Source organism: Ailuropoda melanoleuca, chromosome 13 (assembly GCF_002007445.2).
Source record: "Ailuropoda melanoleuca isolate Jingjing chromosome 13, ASM200744v2, whole genome shotgun sequence".
Taxonomy (NCBI): domain Eukaryota; kingdom Metazoa; phylum Chordata; class Mammalia; order Carnivora; family Ursidae; genus Ailuropoda; species Ailuropoda melanoleuca.
The window spans coordinates 19698381-19723336 of NC_048230.1; the positions used below are offsets into that span (position 1 = coordinate 19698381).

General features: G+C 46.1%; 1 protein-coding gene and 1 long non-coding RNA gene across 4 annotated transcripts in view; one reads left to right on the forward strand and one right to left on the reverse strand.

The window, feature by feature from the left end:
- LOC109489642 overlaps positions 1-11305 on the reverse strand; it is a 70479-nt gene extending 59174 nt beyond the window's left edge. For both annotated transcript variants that reach the window (XR_004619826.1, XR_002142688.1), the window contains exons 1-2: positions 11196-11305; positions 9558-9714 (exon numbers count right to left, since the gene is read on the reverse strand). This is a non-coding gene — a long non-coding RNA (uncharacterized LOC109489642). The remainder of the gene's footprint in view (positions 1-9557; positions 9715-11195) is intronic.
- CA10 (carbonic anhydrase 10) overlaps positions 1-24956 on the forward strand; it is a 487235-nt gene that overhangs the window by 438637 nt on the left and 23642 nt on the right. For both annotated transcript variants that reach the window (XM_034641268.1, XM_034641267.1), the window contains exon 6: positions 23985-24080. In XM_034641268.1, coding sequence (XP_034497159.1) covers positions 23985-24080 — 96 coding nt within the window. The remainder of the gene's footprint in view (positions 1-23984; positions 24081-24956) is intronic.

Consider the following 24956-nt stretch of genomic DNA (forward strand, 5'->3'; position numbering starts at 1 on the left):
CCCCCCCCCCATGGCTGGTGGGGGGGGGGGGGGGGGGGGGGGGGGGCCCAGGTTCTGCATTTCCCACAATGGGTATTAAGGAGGGCACGTATTGCTTGGAGCACTGGGTGTTCTACGCAAACAATGAGTCATGGAACAGTACATCAAACACTAAGGATGTACTGAATGGTGATTAACATAATATAATAAAAAACAAACAAACAAGCAAACAAACAAACAAAGCTCCCAGACGATGCCGATGCTGATGCCAGTGCCGATACTGAATCCTGCTGCTTGTGGCGGATGACTAAGGTGGAAGAGAGCAAGGGACGCCTGGGTGGCTCAGTCAGTTAAGCATCTACCTTTGGCTCAGGTCATGATCCCAGGGTCCTAGGATCGAGTCCCATGTCGGGCTCTCTGCTCAGCAGGGAGCCTGCTGCTCCCTCTGCCTACCACTCCCCCTGCTTGTGCATGCTCCGTGTCTCTCTCTCACACACACACACAAATAAATAAATAAAATCCTTTAAAAAATAAATGAAAATTTAGGGAAAAAAAAGGTGGGAGAGAGAGAGCAAGAGCAAACAAGAGCACGAGAAGGACAATGTGACAGTTGGTAAAGGCTGCATGGACTCCTCCAGCCCCGTGGTCTCCTGTCTCTCAACACTTATTGTCCAAGTGCACTGTCTTACGAACTCTCACTCAATGCCTGGCACAGGTAAGTGCTGTTTAAAAATGTAGGCAAACAGTTTGGCGGGCCTGCAAGGGGTTAAACATCTAATTGCCATGTGACCCAGCAATTCCACTCCCGGATATATATCCAGAACTAGAAATGGATACTCAATGCCTGGTCATAGATTCCGCCTTAAGTAGCACCGGCCAAACTTATTTTTGCTAAAACCCCCAATAAACAGCCATCATTCCACACTTACCATTACTGCTTAGGGGACCTGCCAATGATCATGGTATTTCTGTCCCAACAAGATATCTGGGGGTCTTTCTCCAGAAGCAGAGCATTCCCTTGGGCGTGTATGTGTATCACAGGTGAATGTCATGTATGTGTCCAGGGAAGAGAAAATTCTAGAACCCCTGGCCCAGAGGACTGGGAGATTTTAGGGAGCCCTGGGTCCCATTCACATTGCTCAGGCCACACGGGAGTAATGCCAATTATGTGACTCATATTCCTGCAAACCCTGTGGGAGGTTAGGGGGATGGGCTTATAACACAGCTGTCAGCCAGGTACTCCTTCCCAGCATCCGCCTGCACCCCGGGGTCCTCTGCAAAGCTACACTTCCTCTCCTCGCCCAGTCAGAGCTCCTGTCTTGTAAAGGAGCACACAGCCTCCTTGAGATGCTTCTCTGTTTATTTAAGGCAACCTGGGGGCAAGAGGCTGTGCACTGAAGATGAAACGGGAGCCGTTTTAATTCCGTGTTAATGACAGCAGAGCAATTTTCTTACAGGAAATAACTAGTTACCTTAATCATTTTAAGTAGTTATTAGCAGCAGCTTAAAAAGGATGGTTATGCTTATCAGAATACACACACAAAGGGAATGAAGATGTGAATAACGAGACCTTAAACAGATTTCTGGCATCTTCCTTCTGGGTGGTATTAAATGGTATTAATCTTTTTAACTGACTTCAATCCTGAGACCACAGCCGCGTGATATAATGTTAAGTGAACGGCTGGAAATAGAGGTGGTCCCACCAGATTTATTGTGCCAATTTACCAACAGCAGAAGTGTGCACCACTGCTGTGAGGAAGGCCATAGAAAAGAAAGAATGACAGGTAGATGTATGGATTAATTAATAAAATGCAGATAATAGCATCTTTCTCAATATTAATACTTCTTCAGAGGCTGCTCTATATATGTCTCTGGGAAAGAAAAAAGCTGCAATATATTTTTTGTTGTTTCATCCCACCCCACCCCCCAAGATAACGATCAGAGTTTGGAAAATGAATAAAACTCAGGCAACTTATCCAGACTACAGCCATGCAATAAAAAAGAAAAAGTAACGCAAAAAGAAGGATAAAGTGCTTGTTCATGGGTTTTACAGTTTTAAGACATGTCAAGTAATTTTTTTTCCTAAGTAAGAGGACGATTTTTCTTCCCTGTGGTGGTTGTACTTGGTGAGAGGAATCGGCCTGATCAATTTGGGGAGATCATCCATATCAACAAAGTGTATTTAGTGCCTGTGATATGACGGGGATTGTGATAGATCCTGGGCACTCGCTTTCTAGAAGACCCGGGGGCTGTTGCTATGAACAGTCATTGCAGTGTGGAGCAGTAAAGGCTTATAGAGGTATGTTGTAGGTAGGAAGGTGGCTCAGAGCTCCATGAGAGCATTCCTATCTGCAAGGTGAAGCCTCAGCAGGGTTTCGAAGCATGTGTAAGAGTCTGCCAGGTGAACACAGGGTGAAGGACATTTCTGGTGGAAGGAAAGGCATAGTCAGAGATACAGATGTGCAAATAGTTGGGTCTGTCCATGAAGCCGCAGTGGCTTGGGGTGACCGGCGTGTGTGGTTTGACAGGAAGGTAAAATATGGAGGTCGTGAAGTGCCTCCTGGGCCGTACATAAGGGCTTGGATGTTCCCCTCCGGAGAGCGAGGTGCCACAGAAGAGTTCCTGAGCAGGGAGGTGAAGTGTCTGCACTTAGAGCCATCACAATGATCCTGTGCAGAGACTGGGTAGGAAGCAGCAAGGCCACTTAAGAGGTTGTGGAACATTCCAGGTAAGATTAGGTGAGACCCTGAGCTATAGTTGCGGCCCTGGGAATGGGGATGAGGACAGTTGCCAGAACTATTAGAAAGATCTCTGAAATCCACAGGGTGCAGTGACGAATGGGCTCCCCGGAGTAAGCAAGACAGTAGAGTCTTCCCAGGTGCCCAAGTTCATAAACACAGTGCTGGGTAGATGGAGGCATTGGCAGAGTGGATGCAGGAGGGGCAGATCCAGAAGGAGGTTCGGTGGCAGGACCCCGAGTGCGGCTGAGATTTGGAGTATAAAATTCCCTGCGAGTGCTTGACATCTCCCTTGCTGAGACGCCATGATCCACCATCGCCCATTGGGGCAGCTCGATGGGCCTGCCTTGAGTTAGCCTTGGATCTCAGCCATCTGGTCTTCAGGGGTCCTGCTTTCCAAATGCCAAAGAAGGGAAGTGAATACAAGAGGCACCGGGGCAGGGCCTGGGATGCTGTGTTCACTCATCTCTGCTCTGCCCAGCTCTGTATCCAAGGTCCCAGAAAGCCAAGAATGGCCCTTTCTGGCACCCATGCAATTCAACAGGCCTTAAGGCCAGCCACAAGCCTGTTCACCTCCGAATGGCCAGCAAGAGAGGTGCGTGTTTCGTGTCAGCACAAGACAGTTAAGAATCTCCATCTCCAGCAGGCGTATGGGCAGCCCTCCTCTCCTGCAAAGCTCGCAGGAGCTCCCCACCAGAAATCAGCCAGCCCCTGGGAACTTGCTTTAGCTATTGAGGGAGGAGACTGGCCGAGCAAGGGGCTGGCCGGTGGAATTCATTTCTGTTCAATTCAGCTTCACTGGGCAGAGCTGGGCAAATAGCCCTGGCAGAGGAATTGGGAAATGAGCTTTTTCTGAATTGCCTCGGCCCTTCCTGGGGCGCTGAAGAGGACTCTAGGAAGAATACAGGATGTCTGGGGTCCACTTTTGTTTTAAGCTTCTGGGTAAGAGCCAGGATCTAGAATTATGCACTGGGGTTCAAATCCTAGTTCTTCAAGTTATTAGCAAAATGAGATACTGAGCAAGCTGCTTGACTTCTTGAAGCCTGGGGTCCCCCCTCTATAAAATAGGGATGATGAAAATGTTATTACGGAACTCATAGGATTTATCAGGAGGATCAAATAAGATAAGGCTTGTCAAACATCAAGCACAAAGCCTGGCGTATTGTAGGAAACCAATAAATGTTAGCTCTATGACTGTACTAACTTAGGGGCAGTGAGAGCAAATGACCCCCAACACAGGTGTTAGTGACTCATGCAAAACAGTGACTTAAACGATAGACCACTAATGAGTCTCACAGCTCTCCATGCTATGATCCCATGTACACTAGCAATGAGCCATTTTGAGGTGGTGGTAGCAGTGGTGGTGGGGTGTATAGATGTGTGTGTGTGTGTGTGTGTGTGTGTGTGTGAGTGTATGTGGGCGGGAGAAGAGTCAGTAAGGAAAGTGAGCTGGAAGGATATATTAGAACTCGTGAGTGCCTATGGCTAGCCCGGATGTGCTAAGTGTCTTACATGCGTTAACTTATATAATCCTTAAAATGATCAGAAAAATAAATCGTATTATTCCCAACTCAAAGGGGAAGAAATTCAAGTTCAGAGTTAGTGCCAGGGCTAGGGTCAGATTTCCAGCTCTTTCCACTCCTTAGAGGCTAAGGGGGAATTGCTACAAGGATGCAAAAAGCTATCTTTTAAAGCAGAGAAAAATCCACATTGTAGTACTATGAGAATTCAAAAGAACAAGGAGAGCAAATCCAGAGAGGAGAATCCAGAGGGCCAGCATGGAGGAGATGGCAATTAGGAGGGGCTTTCAGTCCACAGAAATGACCACTAAAAAATAAAAATAAATAAATGGCCATTCCAAGTGGGGACAGACAGCATGAGCCCAGGCCAAACACTGAAACTATGAGGCACATGCACGAAGAGGAAGGAACCCATTGAAGAGAAGCTGTATGTTGTAGAGATGTAGGCAAGAGAAGGCCAGAAATATCGGGATCTGGCAGTGGAGGGCCCTGAGGGCTCACCAAGGGCAGGAAGGTCTGGAGGTGGGAAGGAAGAGGTAGCATTAGCACTTGGGAAAAGCCAAGAGGCCAGAGGCCAGAACTTACAGGGGAAGGGTCAGTGGTGTGTCTGCGGTGGTGCCCACCTCCCCCTGGAGGCTGACTCACACACCAAGCCTGCTCCCTCCAGCCTTAGAGGATGGGATGCCCGGCTGCTGGAGCTGAGGAAGGAGCATGGAGGAGAAGGGACCCCTGTGCCTTTGTCTCTGCAGCTGGCAATCGGGGAAACCCTCCAGTGCACGAGGCCTTCACCCCGCAGGGATTCGTCTCCTTAGCCAGTCCCTCTGTGGGCTTGACCATCCAAGTCCCAAAGCCTTTACATCTGCTTGGGGGCCGTGGAGCTGAGCAGTCCACGTGTTGTCCTCGGCATCAGGCATGTTCCATCCATGAGTAACTGCACGCCCTGCGTGACCTAACATTTCTCTGCCTTCTCTGTGAATTGGAGGGAAGGGTGAGTCCCCCTGCCTGAGGGTTTTGTGAGGATTAAGAGACAATGCGTGTGAACTGGCTGCACCGTCCGGATTCCCACTAAGGGCTCAGTAATATTCCCTAATGTTGTCGTCGTTGCTGCTGTTACTCTTTGAAACCTGGAAACCTGGGGGTAGTGTGGACACGGCAGGGAGAGCCAGAGAAAGGCAGAGCTGGAATGGAGCTCTGAAATCCCCCAACCCCTCGCCAGAGGCCCAGCAAAGGAAGACGACGTCCCCAGGTTCACGCATGTGTTGTTGTCCCAGAGTTCAGCCAGGGAGGCCCGAAGCAGGCGGGCAAGCGCGCTAATCCCCGGGAGGCAGAGGCTGTTCCCGTGAGCCCCGGGCCAGGTCTGACTCGTGGCTCCACCTTTTACCACCTGGGGGACCTCAAGCAAGTCATTCCACCCCTTGGGCCTCAGTTTCCACGTCTGTTAAGTGGGAACAGCGGTTCCTGCCACGGCGTCTGCTACAGGAATTGAATGAGGTGGGGCTACAGGGCATTCCAGATCCTGCTGGCCTGTGGAAAACTCTCCATACGTGGCAGCACCTTTAATTATTTTTTTAATTGATAGTCAGGCAAGATGAGGGTGAGTGGAGAGGATTAGGGGGGCTCCACGAGATGAAAGAAGCAGCTTGAACAAAAGTCTAGGGACGGGAAATAGACTATGTCTGGAAAATAAGAGACCAGGATTCGAGTCTAGGACCTACCACTTCCCAGCTGAGTGGCTTTGGGTGCTCAGTCTCCTGTCTGAAAGTAGACTTCGAAGCTTCCTGGGCTAATTCACAGCAGGGCTATTATGTGAGTCCAATTAGAAAATATACATGAAGATCCAATGTAAATTAGAAAGCTCTCTGTGGACTGGGAACTGCTTAAGACCAAGCTTGGTTTCCATCTTGGAACCCCCATCCCAGCACAGTTCCTGGCACAGAGTGGGTTCTGCCTCTCCGGGGATGTGACCTGCACTGACCCCACTACCCCTTGGGAATGTCCCAGACTCTAGTTGCCCAGGGGACTCAAACCTTCCCCTCTGACTGACCTGGTTCTGCTGGAAACAACCTTTGCCCTGGTAAATGATGGAAGTCCCAGATGGAGCCTTGATTTGGGCCTGAACCCTTTGTGGAATGGTTGTGCCTGGCTTCCAGGCTGGGAGAGAGAGGATGAAATGTGCCGTCCGCAGAGATATTAGGCCCAGTGGTCTGCAAGTAAAGCCAAGGTGCTCTCCCAGGCACACAGATACTCTTGGAATGGATGTCGGAAGTCTTAATATAGACCGCACACATGCCTCTTCCAAATGCTGTCAGCAAAATGCTGTCTCTGTTCCCCTCCAAGAGTATATTTTGGGAGCCTAGGACAAGGGCACCATCTGGGCTCCCTGGCCATAGACTGAGGGTAAATCAGCTTCCCTTCTTCTGTCTCCTTCTCCCCATGGTCAGCCCCAGCCCACCCCTCAGCAGCAGAATAAAAGGATCCTTCTATGAAACAAGACCCACCAGGAGAGGAAGGAACTAGCTGCAGCCTGCAAAGAATTAGTGTTGAATGATGATGAGACCGCACAGGGGTACAGCAGGAGGGTGTTGCAACCCAAGGTCGTTTGTGCCTCATCACGAAGACCCTACAACCTTCACGAAGGTGTATGGCGCAGACATGTAGCATGGGAACCCATCATTCCCTCCAATTTACAGATAAGGAAGCTGGCTTTCCCAGCCATGACCCTCAGTCTGAGCAGTACCCCCAATGCATACCCCCCTCCACACCCCAGGTGTTGGTACTGGAGAGGTGGTTTGAAAATGTGTGGGAGGCATTTAGGATCGTCACCATGATTGGGGGTACTGCAAGCAACTAGTTGGAGGGGTACAAAGGTTCTAAAGGCCTTGGAATGAATGGGATAGTCACACACAATTAAGACTGGTCCAGAGCAACTGCTCCCAGCTCTCTTACTGTAAAACATGGCCTGGGTAGCAGAGGGAGGGCTGGATTCTAGGACCATATCAGCCTGGCCAGTGAGCCCATCAGCATCCATAATTTCTTCCTTCTTCTTCAGTGTGGCCTGTCTTCGTGGCTCCCTCCCTCCTGTGGGGCATGCAAGAACTCTCACAACAGATCCCATTATCCTCGAGCCTTTGGCTTCTTTTAAAATTGCAGCAACGGCCTGGAACCAACATGGCCATCCCTGCGTCGTTCAAATTAGTTCCTGAATTGTTGCCTTTGTACTTTTTCTTATAAGGAGTATTAGGGCTTTCTTGGTTGTTGAGTGTTTTCGGGGGAGGGGGAGAGTAGCTATTTGTTTTACAGTGATTGGCTGACCTTATCTTTTTTCTTGGAATAGGCGAATACTTTTCTGTGTTTGCCAAAAGTTGTTTTGTACTCATTATGCATCTTTTGTCATCTTCCTGAATACTTTTCCTGATGTTTCAGAAGCTTGTCTGAGGGTCTCCCATTCCCTGTAATCTGGACTGATATGTTGTTCTTTTAATTCTCTTTTTTTAAGAAAAAAAGTCATGAAATAATTTTCCGTGCCTTTTAAGATTTAAAAATGTAAGCAGATCTTCAAATTATTTTTAACGTGTCAAGCACTGTGATGTGGGATATGTTATTGAATTGGGGGTGATATGATTCCAGGGTTTGGAATGCTTGGCTCACCGAGTACCTGGAAGGGTCCAACACCACAGTGAGGAAATGCGCTATGTTGAAGAGTCTCCCATATTTACAGACTTCTCTTGTTATCACCATTCCCTATCCCTTCATACACACCCTTTCCTTGACCTTAAAACTTCTGAGGACTTTCCATTTTTCTTAGGATAAAAGCAAAATTCTTATCAGGATCTCCAAGACTGGGTATGGGTGAAGTCCCTGCCTTTTTCTCCTAGCTCACCTTTCCTTCTGGACTCCAGCCATTTCTTCTTACACATGCCTCCCTGGTACCACAGGGCCTTTGTAAATGTGCTTCCTTCTGCCTCTGAGATCTTCCCTCCTTTTATCACCTCATGTCCAGCACAGTGCCTGGTGCCCGGGAGGCACAGAAAAGTGTTTACCAAAAGAATAAATGAATAAAAACATGGGAGTCGGTTCTCGGGTTTGGGATATTTTGTTTTGTTTGGGTTTGATTTGGTTTGGCCTCAACACTATCAAACTAGAGGTCACAGACTGGAGGCCAGGAGGCCCAGAGACTGTTCCTGACTTGCACACAGGTATTCTTTGACCTTGGCCCCTTTCTCTTATCAACCTGCCTGGCCCCCTGTAATCATTCCATTTGCAACCATAGGCTGACACACGCTGTCTACTGCAACTTTCACTTAAATATTTCACAGAAGCTTTCATTTAAACATTTCAAATAAATATTTGGTTTCAATTTTATGTGACTTAATTGACTTTGACAGAAACTCAGGAGGCAACAGCCCACACCTCCCACCCATGTGCATTTTTTAGAAAAATCACAAAACCCTGCCCTTGAAATCTCCATGTTTTCCAGATAAAGACCCCAAGGTCTAAAAGGGAGCAGGGACCCACCCAACTACTGAGTGGCAGAACTGTCCTTTAAAACCCAGTCCCCTTGACTGCCAACTTGGGGCTCTTTCTACTTCTCATCCCCAGAGTCAATCCCGTGGATTGTATTTACGTATCTTTAATGGCTTTGAAAGTCTGCATATCTAGTTAAGTATTACACTTTATGCAATTAATGTGTACAAAATAAAGCCTAGTTTTAGGAACATTTTATCCACATTGCTCCACAGCTTGATTTACAAGAGGAGAAAAAACCCTCCTCTCTTATCTAATAGATGTTGTGTTTCGATTTCCATTAATACGACAGGCAGGAGAGTACTCATCAAAAGTAACTCTTCTGAATTAACCCTGAATATGGGGGCTTTGCAAGAGGTCTGTGAGGATCTCATCTTTCCTTCTTCCGTGATGGCTTGTTTACAGCCTCTGCAGAAAGCAGATGTGACTGAATAATGTGTCATCAAAGTCTTGATGGAGTTACTTGCTCATAGGGTTGGAATCTGAGAAAAAGAAGGGCTTTTCTTCTTGGCCCAGTGGTTCCTTTGCTCTGGTCTGAGAACTTGGAGTAACACGTTCTGCCTCTATCATGTGCCTGATTTAACCTTTGTTATTGCCCCTAGAAGAATCTCACTATTCTCCAGATGAGCTCTTTTCTTTTTCTTCTAAAGAGGTCATCCTAGTAGCCCCCACCTCCCCAACCCAGCTGCTCCTCCCACCAGCATACCTGTAGGAATCATTTATCGGAGTCCTGAAAAGATTGAGTCCTACAGTGTTCGGAATAAAAAGGAAATACGGACATGAGGGATTTTCGTACCTGTATGTCTTCCATCAAGTATCTCAGAACATAGTATACACTGGGCACTGTGCCACATGCTGAAAATACACCCAGATGTAGAATCCATCATTTTCTTCAGTCCTTCCCCAAAGCCTAGAAGGCACAAGTGACTGGCCTCATGTTACAGATCAGGAACCTGAGACAGAAAAATCTTAGGTGATTACCTGAGGTCACAAAGCAAGTAAGACGCAGAGCTTGGACCCCGAGTACTAGAACTTGAGATTCCGAGGCCCTCACACCATCCAGTACCACACAGCTGCCTCTAATTACCAAGGAGAGTTTGGTTGCTCCTCTGTTTCTCACTGATGTGAGGTTGGCTAATCCCAGGACCAACCGTGAAGTGGAGCTCAGAAGTCCTTGGGGTCAAGCCCTTGGCATTCACCTGCTGCAGGGCCCCTAGTAATGGTCAATGCCTGTGGATATTGGACAGATCGTGTGTCTCTTCTGTTGAATTATATTGAAACTAATGAGTCCATAAACATCTACAAATAACTGTGAAAGGATAGAAACCTGACACCGTGGTCCCCTAAAATGTCATTCACACTGTACTGCAGGTGGTGGCCCTGAGCAATGGAGAAGGAAGTTTTCAGAGCCTGACTCTGTCTCCCATGGACATGTTTGGCCCACGCCGTCATGTGACCATTTGGAGGCTGCCTTCCTCGTCCATGCCCAGAGATCAGACCTCGGGTGAAGATATCCAGGCCATCAGGTTGAAGCACTGGGCTCTTCTTTTTAAGTTCAAAACTCAAGTCATTTTAAGCAGGACAATAAAACAGAAGTAACTTCACAGTTTCTACGGTGTCTTAGAAATATAAGACCAGCCATCACATTGGTGAAGTCAGAAGACTCAACTGTTAAAGCCATGTTCTTGGGCCAAGAAATAATTCCACTAACATGGATATTAATTTGGTAGAGGTGTGACTTAAATGTAGGTCATCCCTCCTGAAAAATGTTCAAGGTTTCTTCTTCCCCCTCACTTCACTCAACCAAATTCCATTGGAGGATTTTTTCCAATGTTGACTCTTGATTCCTGATAGGAACCCTACTTGGTCATAAAAAAATAATAAAGTATATAAAATAAAAACATAGAGTAAAATAATAATAAAAATAAATTTTAACATAATATTGTTTTTCCATTAGCTACTAATTTGTTTAGGCCTCTTACACATAAGATTGTAAGGGGCAGTGGCCTGGCTGCCCCTTAAAAGTCTTATGAAACATACATATAAACCCATTCTGGCCAAGGCTTTTCTGTGGGTACTAGAAGCAGAAAAAAGATTCTTCTCTTAACCAAAGGAGCTATGTAACATGTCCCTACAATCATTAGAACAAAGCAAGGCTTCATTAATCCTGTTTATGTGGGCTCTGGAGTTCCTTATTCAATAAACTTGAACAAAAACGAGCTGAACATACCAAAATGATCTGACATGGGTTTTCACCCCAGGGACAAGCTCTTCCACAAGGGTGACCATGAGGCTAAGAGAGGAGGTGCATAGATAATGGAGACAATCTACAATTTTCATCATATGAACTGCAGAAAGAAAAGACTGGCAGAATCTTCTTGACAGCAGATGACAGCAAGATAAAGTAAGATGCAAAAATGAATAATAGACTAACCTTGTCTTTAAGAAATACAGCCTCCAAGTGTTCACGGCCGAGCTCTGCTGTTATCTATGGAATATACCAGGTCCCTTCATCCTTCCAGGCTTCTCATGCCCCTTATCTGAGCCCCAGCAGCCAGACGTGTCTAATAGTAATAACCAAATGTCCCATTTAATGAGCGCTTGTTCTGTGCCAGCCCAGCTGCTGAAGCCTGCTTTGTCTCATTTACGCACTTCAGTTCATTTACGTGTTTTAGCTCATTTAATCATCCCGACTCGTTGTGAGGTTATGTTGGAGTCACATTTTTGCATGTGAAAAAATTGAGGCTCAAAGAGACTAAATAACCCGGGACTGGAACCCAGGACATTTAACTCCAGAGCCAGTGAAGGAGCCTCACCTGTGCCCTTCGCTGGGATGCATTTGACGTCCTGGGAGCATAGGCAGGGAGTAGGTGGGTGCAGAGGGAGGACGGGAGCAGTGAAGTGTGGGTAGCAGGATACAGAGCATTCATGGAAATCAGCCAAGGTTTGGAACATGCCTGAAGACCTCACCTCTCCATCCTGGCAGGTAGCAGCTGCGGCCTGAAGTCACTTCCGGGAGGATCCGGACCTCATTACAGGAGGGCAACCTGTTCTGGCTTTCTGCAGCTTCTTTCGTGAGAGTTGGAAAGGATGCAGGTGCTTTGACAACAGGACTGTAGCAAGAGAGTTTGGCTTCTAGAAATTGCTATTTCAAAACGTTTTAGGGGGGAAAAGGGAAAAGAAAAGCATCAGGGAATAGCTTAACTCCGTGGTTCTTGATAAATGTGTGAGAAATATGTCTCTTCAGAAGAGAGAACGCTCCAGAAGATTCTTGGCATGCGGTTTGTTTTGTGACAACAGATTTCAAGTCCAGAAACCAGTAAGAAGGAAAATGTGTCAAATCTTTGCATCATGGAAGGAAAAAGAAGGACACTGGAACCGCCTTTTCTACGTGTGGTACTTTGTATCTGTCACCTCATGTATTTTGCATGCTTGACTCTACCCTGCCTAATTCCTGAAAGACCGTGTAGTGGATGATTTTGTTTTATTCTCACAACGATCCTTAGGTGCGTTCCCATATCGCAGATGAAGAAAATCAGGCAGGGACGGGCTAGACAACTAGCCCGGGGTTATTTGGACAGAAGAGGTATCTGGCCGGGTTCAGAACAATGGCTTTTCCAGCCGCATCCTGCATCCAGCATAAGGCTCCCCACGTGTGCCAACTCTCATGCGACTCAGTGAAAGACACCATGCTTTAAAAACCCAGGTGTTGTTATCTCCGGGGGGGAAATACCACATCTCAGTCTGGTTTTACAGCTTGCTGTGATCGCTGGACCACATTTGGGGGTCTTCAGTCAAGGAAATGATAGGCGCTGCTTCTTATCTTCAGCCATCATTGCATTCCGCATCTTAAGATGAAGGAAATGATCAGTCCCCGGGCCGACTGGCGATAACTGCCAAACCTGAGGGCGAGAACGCGGCAGCTGGTCAATACCAACCACTTCCCCTCTGCAGACAGCGTGTGCTCTTACATGTGAACACAGACTTGTCAATGACTCTCTATAACTAAGTCCTAGCTTATAATTGTTGTTCCAGCAAGCGCTGTTGAAATGTCGTCTGATATAAAACACCTTTCCTTGCCTCCTTCCTTTCTTGTGGAAAGAAAACGTGTGTACACTCGAAAGCAAAGCGGGCCAGAGTCACTTGGCTGTGTGACCTCAGAAGAGTTGCTTAACCTCTCTGTGCCTTTGTTTCATCATTTGCCTATTTCAGGAACAAATGGGGCAATGGAATATATGGCGCTCATCTCTGGATGCCTGGGGTCTGGCAGACGACGGGTGGGACTTGCGTCTTCACTGGAATCAAACTCTCCCGGCATAGAAATGTGACAGTGGTCATCATCATTTAAAGGGAAGGGAGAGGTGAAGATTGATATTCCTTCAATACGTATTTTCTTCCTATCTCCATAGAACACTGGCTGGAAAATGTATGCCCCTGAAGTTTTGTATTCGTTCTCAAATTTAGACTAGCAGGGTTGGCAAACCACAGCCTGCCGCCCAGTTTTGTAAACAGAGTTTTGTGGGAACCCAGAGACACCCGTTCTTTCATATTTTGTCTGTGGCGCCTTTCATACCAAAGCAGACTTGAAGAGTTGTGACGGAGAGCCTATCACCCACATAGCTGAGTGTATTTACTTTCTGACTCTACGGAAAGCCTGCCAACCTCTCAAATATGGTACGACCATATTTGAGGGATCTGTTTTAGGGATCTGTTTCTCTTTGAGAGCTCTCTCCCCATCCAGGGCCTGGAACATGGGGTGCTACACGGGGTGCTCCCTACGTGTCGGAACAGGACAAGAGAAATTGGAAAACGATCCGGGTTCTGACCAGGCAACCTGTAGCTCACGCCTCCTTGGGAGAACAGGCTCAAAGTGAGGACCCAGGAGAGGGGGCTGCACACACCTGCCCCCTATTCTGCAGGAGCTGAAGGTTCTATTATCGATGGCTTGTCTCGTCATTCTGAGGAGCTAATTACTGAGCGCTTGTGAGATGTCAGACCCTGGGCTAAATGCTTTATATATTTTGTCTCATAATATCATCACCGCAGTTCCGTGAACTAGTTAATATTATTATCCCTGTTTATAAATGAGAGGCCTGCCTTGCCCCAGGGTACCCAGTGGCGAGTTCCCGTTAGAGAGCCTCTCTTTAGGATTCCAGGCTGTTCCTTTACTGGCTCAGCCAAGTGCCTTGCTCTCCCTGTCACTCGGGACATCACATGCTATTGTATTTCTGCCAGCCTACGCAGCTTCAGTCATTCACTTAACAATTGTCTCTACGTTGCGGTAGCTAATACGTCCGGGGTTCTGTGCTGGGCGTGGGGACATCACAAGGACCCATCAGATACAGTCCTTGCCTGAATGAAGCTTAAAGTCAGCATAGTGACAGTGGCGAGCATTCATCAATCGCACAATGAATTGAAACAGAAGTGTGGTCTGTTTCAAAGAGGAAAGGCACGGGATGCCAGGGGGGTGGGTCATGGGGACCTCTCTCAAGAGGTGACCCCTGAGCTCAGATCTAGAGGGGTTTGTAAATAAAAGACAGGCACGGAGGGGAGGGAAGGGGGTCCTAGACAGAAGGAACAGCATATGTGTGGGCTCTAGGGAAGGAGGAAGCACGGGGCACTGTGCGTAAGGAAACAAAAGGTCACTGTGGCCAGTGTGCATGGAACAAGGGGACATGGTGGGAAACGCCAGGGGCCACACAAGGCTTATGCTCAGGTTTGGGTGGCCGGCTCTGTCTCAGAAGCAATGAGAAGCCACTGCGGTGTCTAAGCAGGGGTCACGAAGGTGGTGGGGTTATCACTCCGAACGCCATCTGTGTCGTCTTCCGCGACAAGGCTGCTCTTTCCCGAGTTCACAAAGGGGCTCCTGCTAATGGAGCATCACGCGGGGAAAGCCAAACTGAGGCATCTACCGCAGGGTCCGAGGACACAGCCGGTCGCTCTGCTGAGGCGTGAAGGGTGAGCAAGCAGCAGCCTGGTACACACCCGTGAATCCCCTTGTTGCTGGCAAGTGTGAACTCGGTGTGAGGCCTTCACAGCACAGGCTGCTCTCGGCCGGCCCGATGGCAAAGATAGCTTGCCATCGACTTGGAAGCTCGCTTGCAGTAGTTCTGCTCACGTCGTAGAGACGAGTACTTCTCTGTCAGCTTGGAAGCTGAGCTACTTGTCACAGAAGCCCAACATGCATCAGGTGTATAGTCATAAACACAACTTTCCATCACCCTTAGAACGGAATCCAGACCCCCTAGCTTGGCCCGCCAGGCTCTCCATGGTCTGGCCCTGCCTCCCTGTTGGACTTCAACTCACACTACTCTCCCTTACTTAGTAGTTGCTCAGTAAACACCTACTGAATGCATGGACGTAGGACTGACTGTATGATCTTGGGAAGGCCCCTCTCTGGTTTCAGTTTCTTCATTTTGAAAAGAAATGGCTGGCCTGCGTTTCCTTGGAGGCCCCTCCCAGGATGAAGAATCTAGAGGATGCAGAATTGGGATTCATTCAACAAACATTGCCAACATCTAGTCCAAGCAAGTCCCATGTGAGGCACAGGGGATAGGATATCCCTTGAGATGTTTATTCAAAGGCAGAGAAAAGAATAGTTTCAAAATAACATGGTGTGTGAGTGTGAGAAGAGTGTGAACTCTAACAGCATAGGAACTGGGGCAATCCTGACTCTTTCCACTCCCCTGAGCAAACCATCTCTTGGAGGCCCAGGGTCCGCATGACTCAGATGGACAGAATGGCACAACTCATGGAATTTTGTGAGGGTTCGGTGAGGTGATGTCAGTGCTGGCATTGTGTCTGGCACAAATAAGCGTGCGGCAAATGTTGGTGATGATTATCAACAGATGATGGTGGTGACTAGTGCCAACAATGACATTCAGCACCCATGTGACTATAGCAGCTGTCTATGACTTCTGTCTGTCCTGATCACTCCATACTCCTGCCATCCCAGCTGTAAAATATTTTGAACCTGCCCCCTGGACAAGGGCTCCATGGAGCAGAGAGGAGCTGCCCTTGATGTTCAAGGTCAGTGATTCATGGAAGATGTCCTAGAGAAGTTGAGACCGGAGCTGAGCTGTAAGTTCAAGAAGGGGAGGCAAGGTCTCCTCTGTCTCCCCTCTGCCCTGGGAAATCTTTCAAAAATGCATCAAAGAATCAAAAACTGATTTCTTCCTTAAAACCAGTGGCTTCCTGTTGCACTTGTAATAAAGTCAAAGCTCCCTACCATTGTCTGCAAAGCCCCCCATGCGCTGGTCCCATCTTAAGCCACCTTCCCCAACCACGCTCAGCCATTTATCCCGACGCATTTGCAGAGGCCGTGCTCTCGGCCAGTGAGGTGCCTCCCTCCAGTCTTCCATGCCCAGCTCCTTTTCATCATCAGAACACAGCTCAGATGTCACCTCTGCAGACAGGCCTTCACCAACTATACACTACCTGACACCGTTCCCACTCCCACGTGCCTCGCCCCCATTTTTCCCACTATAGCCATTCCCTTTGCAAGCCAAAGTCTTGTCTGTTTCCTTCAAAGCTCTCGATGCTATCTGAAACGATCTCTAGGCGGTCAAGGACTTCATCAGTCGTATACAGCTGGCCTTGGCATGTAGTTGGCCCTCCAAGATTTTTTGAACAAGTGAATTCCAGGGGCTTGTAGGATTGAGTGAGGCAGCATGTTCTGGGATGAGAACACAAGGTTCAAGCCAGTGCCACCCAAGGAAGAGTCACATCAGGTCACAAAGGACTTGAGTACAGAGAATGTGCTGGATCCCGCATCTGAGCATCATGAAAAAACCAACATTCTCTTATTTCTTCCTCTAAGACACCTATTTCTTAGTCTTGCCTTTCCAGAAAGCTTCTCCATGAGGGACCCTGTCTAAATTAATAAGAAGTCAAGATTATAAAATAATTTCCTGTAATCCAGGGTTAGCTCTTTCACACGGTAATTCCAACTAGGCTGGCAGAAGCCCTTCGGGCATCTCTTTAATGAATAACTAAACTTGGTGCTTAATTAGCATATCACGATTAGTTCCCAAAGAGTTTGCTTTTGTAAGCACTTTGCACATTGGCCCCTCCGCAGTCTTAAGTTGCCTTGTACTTGCTCAGAGGTCAAACATTGTCAGACACTGATCACCTTGAGTAAGACCCGAAGTTGAGGCTCAGACTACATCTTTGTGCTCATCCAAATTATTAAAAATTCTGAATTTGTAGGATATTACCTATAACTGGTGAAAAGTAACCCAGAGACCTCACTTTCAGAACCCACCTGCCAATCTGAAACTTTTCTTCTAGCAGGACAGGATCTGTACATGGCTGCCCTGCCCCGCCCCCCCATTCCAAATTCATGGCAGTACAAGCAGCAGACCCTCTTCCCCTAGACCCACCCATACCAGGCACGTGGTGAGTGGTTAGTGGACATTGGATTGGCACCACTGGGCCTGGCTGGGGAGGAACAAAGCCTCAGCTGCAGAAATTGTAAGTGCCACTGAAGGATCTGGAAGGTAGGGAGGGAAGCAACTCTTTTTCACAGTTAAGCCCTACTCTGGGTGTGCAAACTGGTGCAGGCCCCATGCCCCTTCTGCTCTTGCCTTTGATGCCAAAATCACGTTCTGAGAGGTGGGAACAAGAAGCCCGGGCACTGCCGAGCTGCCTCGTAGGCTCTTCTGGGGCTCCTAACCGTTCTGAGGCCTAGGGGATTGCTTGGTGCCCACTCTTCCCAAACACGCACGTTCTGCAAGTCCCACAGAACACTGTCTGCCTTAATGGCCACGTCCTGAAATTACACCCGCCCTACGTCCGGGCTCTCCCTGCTTGCATCTGCCTTCTTGCCGTTGGTGCTGATTATCTTACCCTCTGCTCCAAACCCTTCCACAGCTCATATGCGAGGCCTCCAAAGATCTGGACTCAGCCTATCTTCCAACATACATGATACTTGTACCGCTCCACCCAGACTAACTGAACCAGAGGAAGAGTGAACAGCCAGACCAGACAGGGCTCTCTGCTAACCAACCAACAATGTCTGCTAAACGATACCTCTCAAAGTTTAATGCGCATTCAAATCCCTGGGGATTTTTTAAGATGCAGATCTTCATTCAGGAGATCAACGGTAGGGCTCAAGATTCTCCATTTCTAACAAGTCCCCTTCCAGACGTTGTGGTTGCTGCTGGTCCCCGCGTGGCGCACTGAGTAGAGAAGCACTCTGGACCTTTTTAACATCTAACGTGTGAGCCCTGGGAGAGGGAAGACGTTCTATTCCAAATTGCTTTATTTTAAGATTATATTAATTCTATAAAATCACCATTTTGGTAGATCAAAAAGCCAATCTCACACGGTTCAACCCTCACATAAGAAGCAGGCCATCTGTGACTCCTAATAGAAACCAAAGCTCATGACATCAGAATCCAAGCCAAGTTACCTTGGAACAAAGAGGAGGCAAGACATCAGACCAAAATTCTCAATGTGCCAACGCAAGCTTAGAGCAGAGCACAGCCTCAACCTTCGGCTTGCCAGCCGCTTTCTGACAGTCCCTGGCCCCTGCAGAATGCCACCCTGTGGGTGACCCGGGGGCTCAAGAGACTTCTTCCTGCAGTTTCCAGTCATGCGAATTGGGAAGGAAGAACCATTCCACTGGAGCGCCTTCCAATCCCCGGCTGTCCAACGCCTGATTCCCAGAACATGCTGAAATTTCCAGGCACGCCTTGTGGCCCTGGCATGTCCCCAGGTGGTTTTGTGGGTCACCTCGTGGGAAGATCTTAGCAGATGGCAGGATGTGTTTTGATTCTCATTAAGAAGCTTTCTCAACACTGAAGGGAGGTGGGGCAGGTTCCCCACAGCTCCTGGATCTTCCACATGGCAACCCTTCTCCACCTGCAGAAAGCCTGGCTTTAAAAAAAAAAAAAAAAGGGGTGCGGGTGGGCAGGTGGGAGGGAGGCCAATGATAAGCACAGACCTGGAAAACCTGCCTGATCCATTCTGCACAGGCAAAGCGGAGTTGCCAGTCCCCGCCCATGGTTGCCTTTCTGATTGCAGAAGAGCTGCTGTAGGACCATCTGCCACCATTGGCAAAACGCACAAGAAGTGAAAAAGCAGTAAGCAAATAGGGTATTTCAAGAGCAGCGATAGCAGGCTTCCTCCAGGAGTAGCTCTAATGACTCCGTTGTTCACAGTGCTCTCAGATCCAAGCTTCCATCCACCTGATTGGGCATTGATGGGATGCGGCTGCTCATTGATCCTGTGGCACTGGCTCTGCACGCCAGCTGCCCGCAAGCTACAGAGCAGTTAACAAATCCCGGTGCCCTGTTCCCGTTCCAAATCAATGAAATCAGAATTGGGGGAGCAGGCACAGGTGGGCATTAAAAGCACCCAGGTGATTTAAATGCAGAGTGAAGGTTGCAAACCCCTGTGTGAGAGGTGGTTTTTCCAAAGATCAAAGAAAAGCACTTTTTTAAAAAAATCATTGACTTTCTCAGCTTCTAAAACCTCACCTCCTTTTTTTAATGCAATCCAGGATATTGGTAATAATGAATACACTTAGACTTTTTCAGCATCACAAATCACTTTTACAGGTGCTGTCTTATTACAGCCCCCACTCAGCCTGTGGAAAATGTTCACACTGCTACAGAAAGATCTATGCTGAGCTGGCTGTGACATTGTTTACAAGACAGAAGAAAAACTGGAAACACACTGAAAGCCAGTGAGAGGATGGTTAAATGGGTCACGGGGCTTCCGTGCAACCGAAAATTCTACAGCTGTTATAAAAACTTAGGTAGCTCTAAACACACTGTCTTTGAAAGATAGCCACAAACTATTTTTAAATTTTAAAAAATCAAGTTCAGGGTCATAATTATAAATGATTCCATTGTTACTGGGTTGTTTCATTTTTTATTTTTTAACAACTTTTTGAGATTTCTTCTACGTAGAAAAATTGTAGATGTTTAAGGTGTACAACTTGATGTTTTGATATATGAATATTTTGTGAAAAGATGACCACAAACTAAATAACATATCCATCACCTCTACATAGTTACTGTTGTGTGTGTGTGAAGATGATTTAATTTAAGATCTATCCTCTTAGCAAATTTCAAGTATGCAATACAGTATTGCTAACTATCGTCACCAGGCTGTACTCAGAGCCCCTGAACTCATGTATTTTGAGTAACTGAAACTTTGTGCCCTTGATCAACCTCTCATTTCTCTTCCCCCCAGCCCCTGACAACCACCAAACCATTTGTTTCTATGAGTTTGACTATTGGAGATTCTATACAGAAGTGAGATCATACAGTATCTGTCTTCCTGGGTCTGGCTCATTTCACTTAGCATGAAGTCCCCCTGGTTCATCCATGTTGTCACAAATGGCAGGATTGCCTTCATTTTTAAGGATGAGTAATATTCTATCTTATTTTTCTTTATACATTTTCTTTATCCATTCATTCATCAAAAGAAACTTAGGTTATTTCCATCTCTTGGCTAATGTGAATAATGCTGCAACGAACATGGGACTGCAGGTGTCTCTCTGAGATCCAGATTTCATTTGCTTTGGATACGTAGCCAGAAGTGAAATTGCTGGATCATATGGCAGTTCTATTTTTAATTTTTTGAGGGACCTCCATACTGTTTTCCATAATGGTGATATACCAGTTTACTTTCTTACCAACGGTGTACAAAGGTTCCCTTTTCTCCTCATCCTCACCAACACTTGTAATCTCTTGTCTTTTTGATAATAACCATTCCAACAAGTGTGTGGTGATATTTCATTGTGGTTTTGACTTGCGTTTCCCTGATGGTTGGTGATGTTGAGCACCTTTCCATGCACCTATTGGCCATTTATAATTGAGAAATGCCAATTCACGTCCTTCGCCCATGTTTAACCAGGTTCTTCGCTATTTTTGCTATTGAGTTGTATGAGTTCCCTATACAGTTTGGACATCAACCCTTATCAGATCCATGGTTTGCAAATATTTCCTCCCACTCTCTAGGTTGCCTTTTCACTGTTTTGTTTCCTTTGCTATGCAGAAGCTTTTTAGTTGGATACAGTCCCACTTGCCTACTTTTGCTTTTATTGCCTGTACTTTCTGCGGTCATGACCCAAAAATCATTGCCAAGACCAATGAATGTCAGGAAGATTTTTCCCTATGTTTTCTTCTACTAGTTTTACAGTTTCAGGTCTTATATATAAGTCTTTAATCCAGTTTAAGTTAATTTTTTAAGTGACATGAGATAAGGGTTCAATTTAATTCTTCTTCAGGGGATATCCAGCTTTCCCCACATCCTTTATTGAAGAGACTATCCTTTGCCCATTGTGTATTCTTGGCATCCTTGTCAAAGATCAGTTGACCATAAGTGTGTGGATTTATTTCTGGACCCTCTGTCCTGTTCCATTGATCTATACATATGTTTTTATGTCAATATCATACTTTTTTTATTACTATAGCTTTGAAGTATATTGTAGAACCAGGAAGTTTTGTTCTTATTCAAGATTGCTTTGACTAGTCAGAGTCTTTTGTGGTTCCATATTAATTTTAGGAATATTTTTTTCTGTTTCTGTAAAGAATGCCATTGGAATTTTGATAGGCATTGAGCTAAATAGTACTATGAACATTTTAACAATATTAATTTTTCCAACCCGTGAACACGGGATGTTTTTCCATTTATATGTGTCTTCTTTAATTTCTTTCATCAATGTTTTATAGTTTTCAGTGTACAAGTCTTTCACTTCTTTGGTTGAGCTTATTCCTAAGTACAGCTGACCCTTAAACAATGCGAGAGTTAGAACACCAACCCCCCCCATGCAGTCAAAAATCCCTGTATAACTTTTGACTTCACAAAAACTTGTTGACCAAAAGCCTTACTGATTCCATAGTCAATTAACATATTTTGTACACTACTGTATTCTTACAGTAAAGTAAGCTAGAGGAAAGAATATGCTATTAAGAAAATTGTAAGAGAAAATACCTTTGCAATATTGTACTGTTATTATTTTTTTTTAAAAATCTGCATGTAAGTGGATCAGTTCCGTTCAAACCCATGTTGTTCAAGGTCAGTTGTACTTTATTCTTTCTGTTGCTATTGTAAATGGGATTTACTTTATTAATTTCCTTTTCAGATAGTTCATTGTTAGTATATAGAAGTGCCATCGATTTTTGTATACTGAATATGTACCCTGCAACTTAACTGAATTCGTTTATTAGTGCTAACAGTGTTTTGTTGTAGGCAAATCTTCCGTGTATTCTATATACGTGATACTTCATCTGCAGAGACAATTTTCCGTCCTCCTTTCTGATTTGGATGCCTTTTGTTTCTTTTTCTTGTCTAATTACTCTGCCTCAGACTTCCATTACTATTTTGAATCAAAGTGGCAAGAGTGGGTATCCTTGTCTTAGAGGAAAAGTCTTCAGGTTTTCCCCATTGATTATATTAGCTATAGGCTTTTCATATATGGCTTTTATTGCATTGGGGCGAAATTCCTTCTCTACCTGTTTCATTGAGAGTTTGTATTATGAAAGATGGTGAATTTTGTCAGATGCTTTTTCTGAATCTATTGATGGTCATGTGGTTTTTATCTTTCATTCTGTTGATGTGATGTATCGCACTGATTGGTTTACATGTGTTAAACCATCCTTGCATCCCAGGAATAAATCCTACTTGGTCATGATGTATAATCCTTTCAATGTGCTGTTAAATTCAGCTTGTTAGTATCCCATTGACATTTTTTGAGTCTGTGTTCATTAGGGATACTGGCCTGTGTTCTCTTTTCTCAAGGTGTCTGGTTTTGTTTGGTATCGGGTATCAGATGATGCTGGCCTCGTAAGATGAGTTTGGAAGTATTCTCTCTTCTTCGCATTTTTTGGAAGAGTTTAAGCAGAATCGGTATGAATTATTCTTTGAATGATTGGTAGAATTCACCCACAAAGCCAGTTGGTCTGGGGCTTTTCTTTGTTGGGGAAGGGGTTGATTACTACTTTAATCTCTTTATTTGTATTCACCTGTTCAGGTTTTTATTTCTTCTTGATTCAGTGTTGGTAGATTGTATGTTTCTAGGGGTTTATCTATCCTAGATAATTTCTAGGATCCTCAATCCTAGAAAATCCTAGAAATGTATAGATCTTGGATCTTTTATTATTTCTTAAACCCTCCATGCATATGTGTGATCTATAAACACAAAAAATATCAGGAACGACATATGCTAAACTGTTAATAGTCTTATTGCCTGGCCTGGAATTACATAGAGGTGGGGGAAGAACTCTCACTTTTTAAAAAATTTTTTTAGTTTGTTACAAAAATTATACTTCCATACTGTTTTAAAAAAATATCTATTTTAAAACCACAGCCTGGGATGAATTCTAAGGAGAGACAATCACACCTATTTTTCAGAGGAAGCAATCAAGTCTCAGTGAGATGGAGTCAATTACTCATGTGGCTAAAAATCGGTGGGGCATTCGTTTAAACATATATGTGTGCTATGTGTCACAATTTCTTTAAAAAGCATTTTTTTTTAATTCGGTAAAAGAGGGAAAACCTCATTTACCAGAGCCCGGATCCAGGACTTCATTCGCTGCCCACACTAACCACCATACAAAGGCTTAACAAGCAGATGCTGGACTTCACTGAGCAAGGAGGAAGTTGAGTCCTGCCCAAGCAAGTGACCTTGGCTGGCTGGTGCATCGGGAGCCTGAGCCATCGCTCTCTCTTAATCGAGAATGCTGCGTCTCACAGGCTGGCCACTGCCCTCTCAGAGTCCCTGGGCTGGCTCCGAACCTAACCATTCCCTGCTCACCCAAGGCCATGAGGAAGATTCACTCGGTGCCAGTGGCAGCTGTGGGTGTAGCCAGAAGGGCATGGTCTGCCCCTGCAGGGCAGTTCCACTCCTAATAAGAGAAATTCACTTTACACCCACTTTAGGGGAAATATCCTGGGACAGAGCCAGAGCCAGATGGGCACTGAGCTTATTAAAGGCCTGATTGTCACCAGGAAACATTTGCAAAGATGTATTTTGTAAATGCATGTGTGTATGTGCGTGTGTGTGTGTGTGTGTGTGCAGTTTATACACACCCCACACACATACATACATGCACACACACCTCCCTGAATCCCTTTCAGTTGCAACATTGTCTGTACAAGTGTTCTACAATACAGCTTAGAGTTAACCCTTCTGTAGCACGGAGATGCTGTGCCTCACACCCTTCCAGGCGAAGCTGTTGTTCTCACTCTTGTTTTTTCCTCTTGCCAGGTGCAGCTCATCCACTACAACCATGAGTTATATACAAATGTCACAGAAGCTGCAAAGAGCCCTAATGGATTGGTGGTAGTTTCTATATTTATAAAAGTAAGTGTCTTGCGTTCTTTCATTCTTCTCTTGCCATTCCCAGCCCCATCCGAATACCAGCTTAGTCTCTGTTGGATCTCAGAAATAACCCAAGAGGTGAGGTCCGTGCCCAAGAAAAGCTGTGGGATGGTGACCTTTGTACCCATGAGATTTATGACAAATGAGGCCCCTTTCGGGAAGTTGCAGAAATGATGGCTCCATTTCGGAGCTTCAGAGCCTGGGGACCCAGCAGCCTTTGTTCTAGAGAGAAAAGGGGAAGCTGGAGCCAGGAGCCGGCTTCAGGTCCCACATCATGTAAAAGGATGCAACAGAAGGGGAGGGGTTGCTCGCTGACACGCCACAGCATTATGCTCCTATCCCTCAGTAGCCCCTTGGAAACAGAGATGGAAGGGAAATGGGAGATGTCCCTCCCCTCCAGGTGCTGCCCTGAACAGCCCCCTCCACCTTCCCCAAAGTTGCTCTGAACGACACCTCCCATCTTCCGCTCCCTTTCCCTCGTAAGCACCCCTGGCAGAAATTAAGCAAAGATCACCAAGGCTGACTTATGACATTCTTAGGAGGCTCCACATTTCCCCAACAGTGAATGGCAACAACAGATCTCCAGCCAAGAAAATTCCAGTTTGTTAAAAATCATCATCATCATCATCTTTAACATTTTAACAGATACAGAGGGAAGCAGGCATGCAAATTTAAAAGAAAACGAAAAAAGAAGAAGAAGAAATGTCTTTCCAATTGGAAAACATTTGAGAGAGAAAAAAAAAAACAGGAATGTATGACGGTTCCAAAAGTTGGCAGTCACTGTGCTCGCCACTTGGGAAGTTTTGGCCAGACCACAAGAGGCCAGACCAGTCAGAGCTTGGAATCTGGCGAACATGA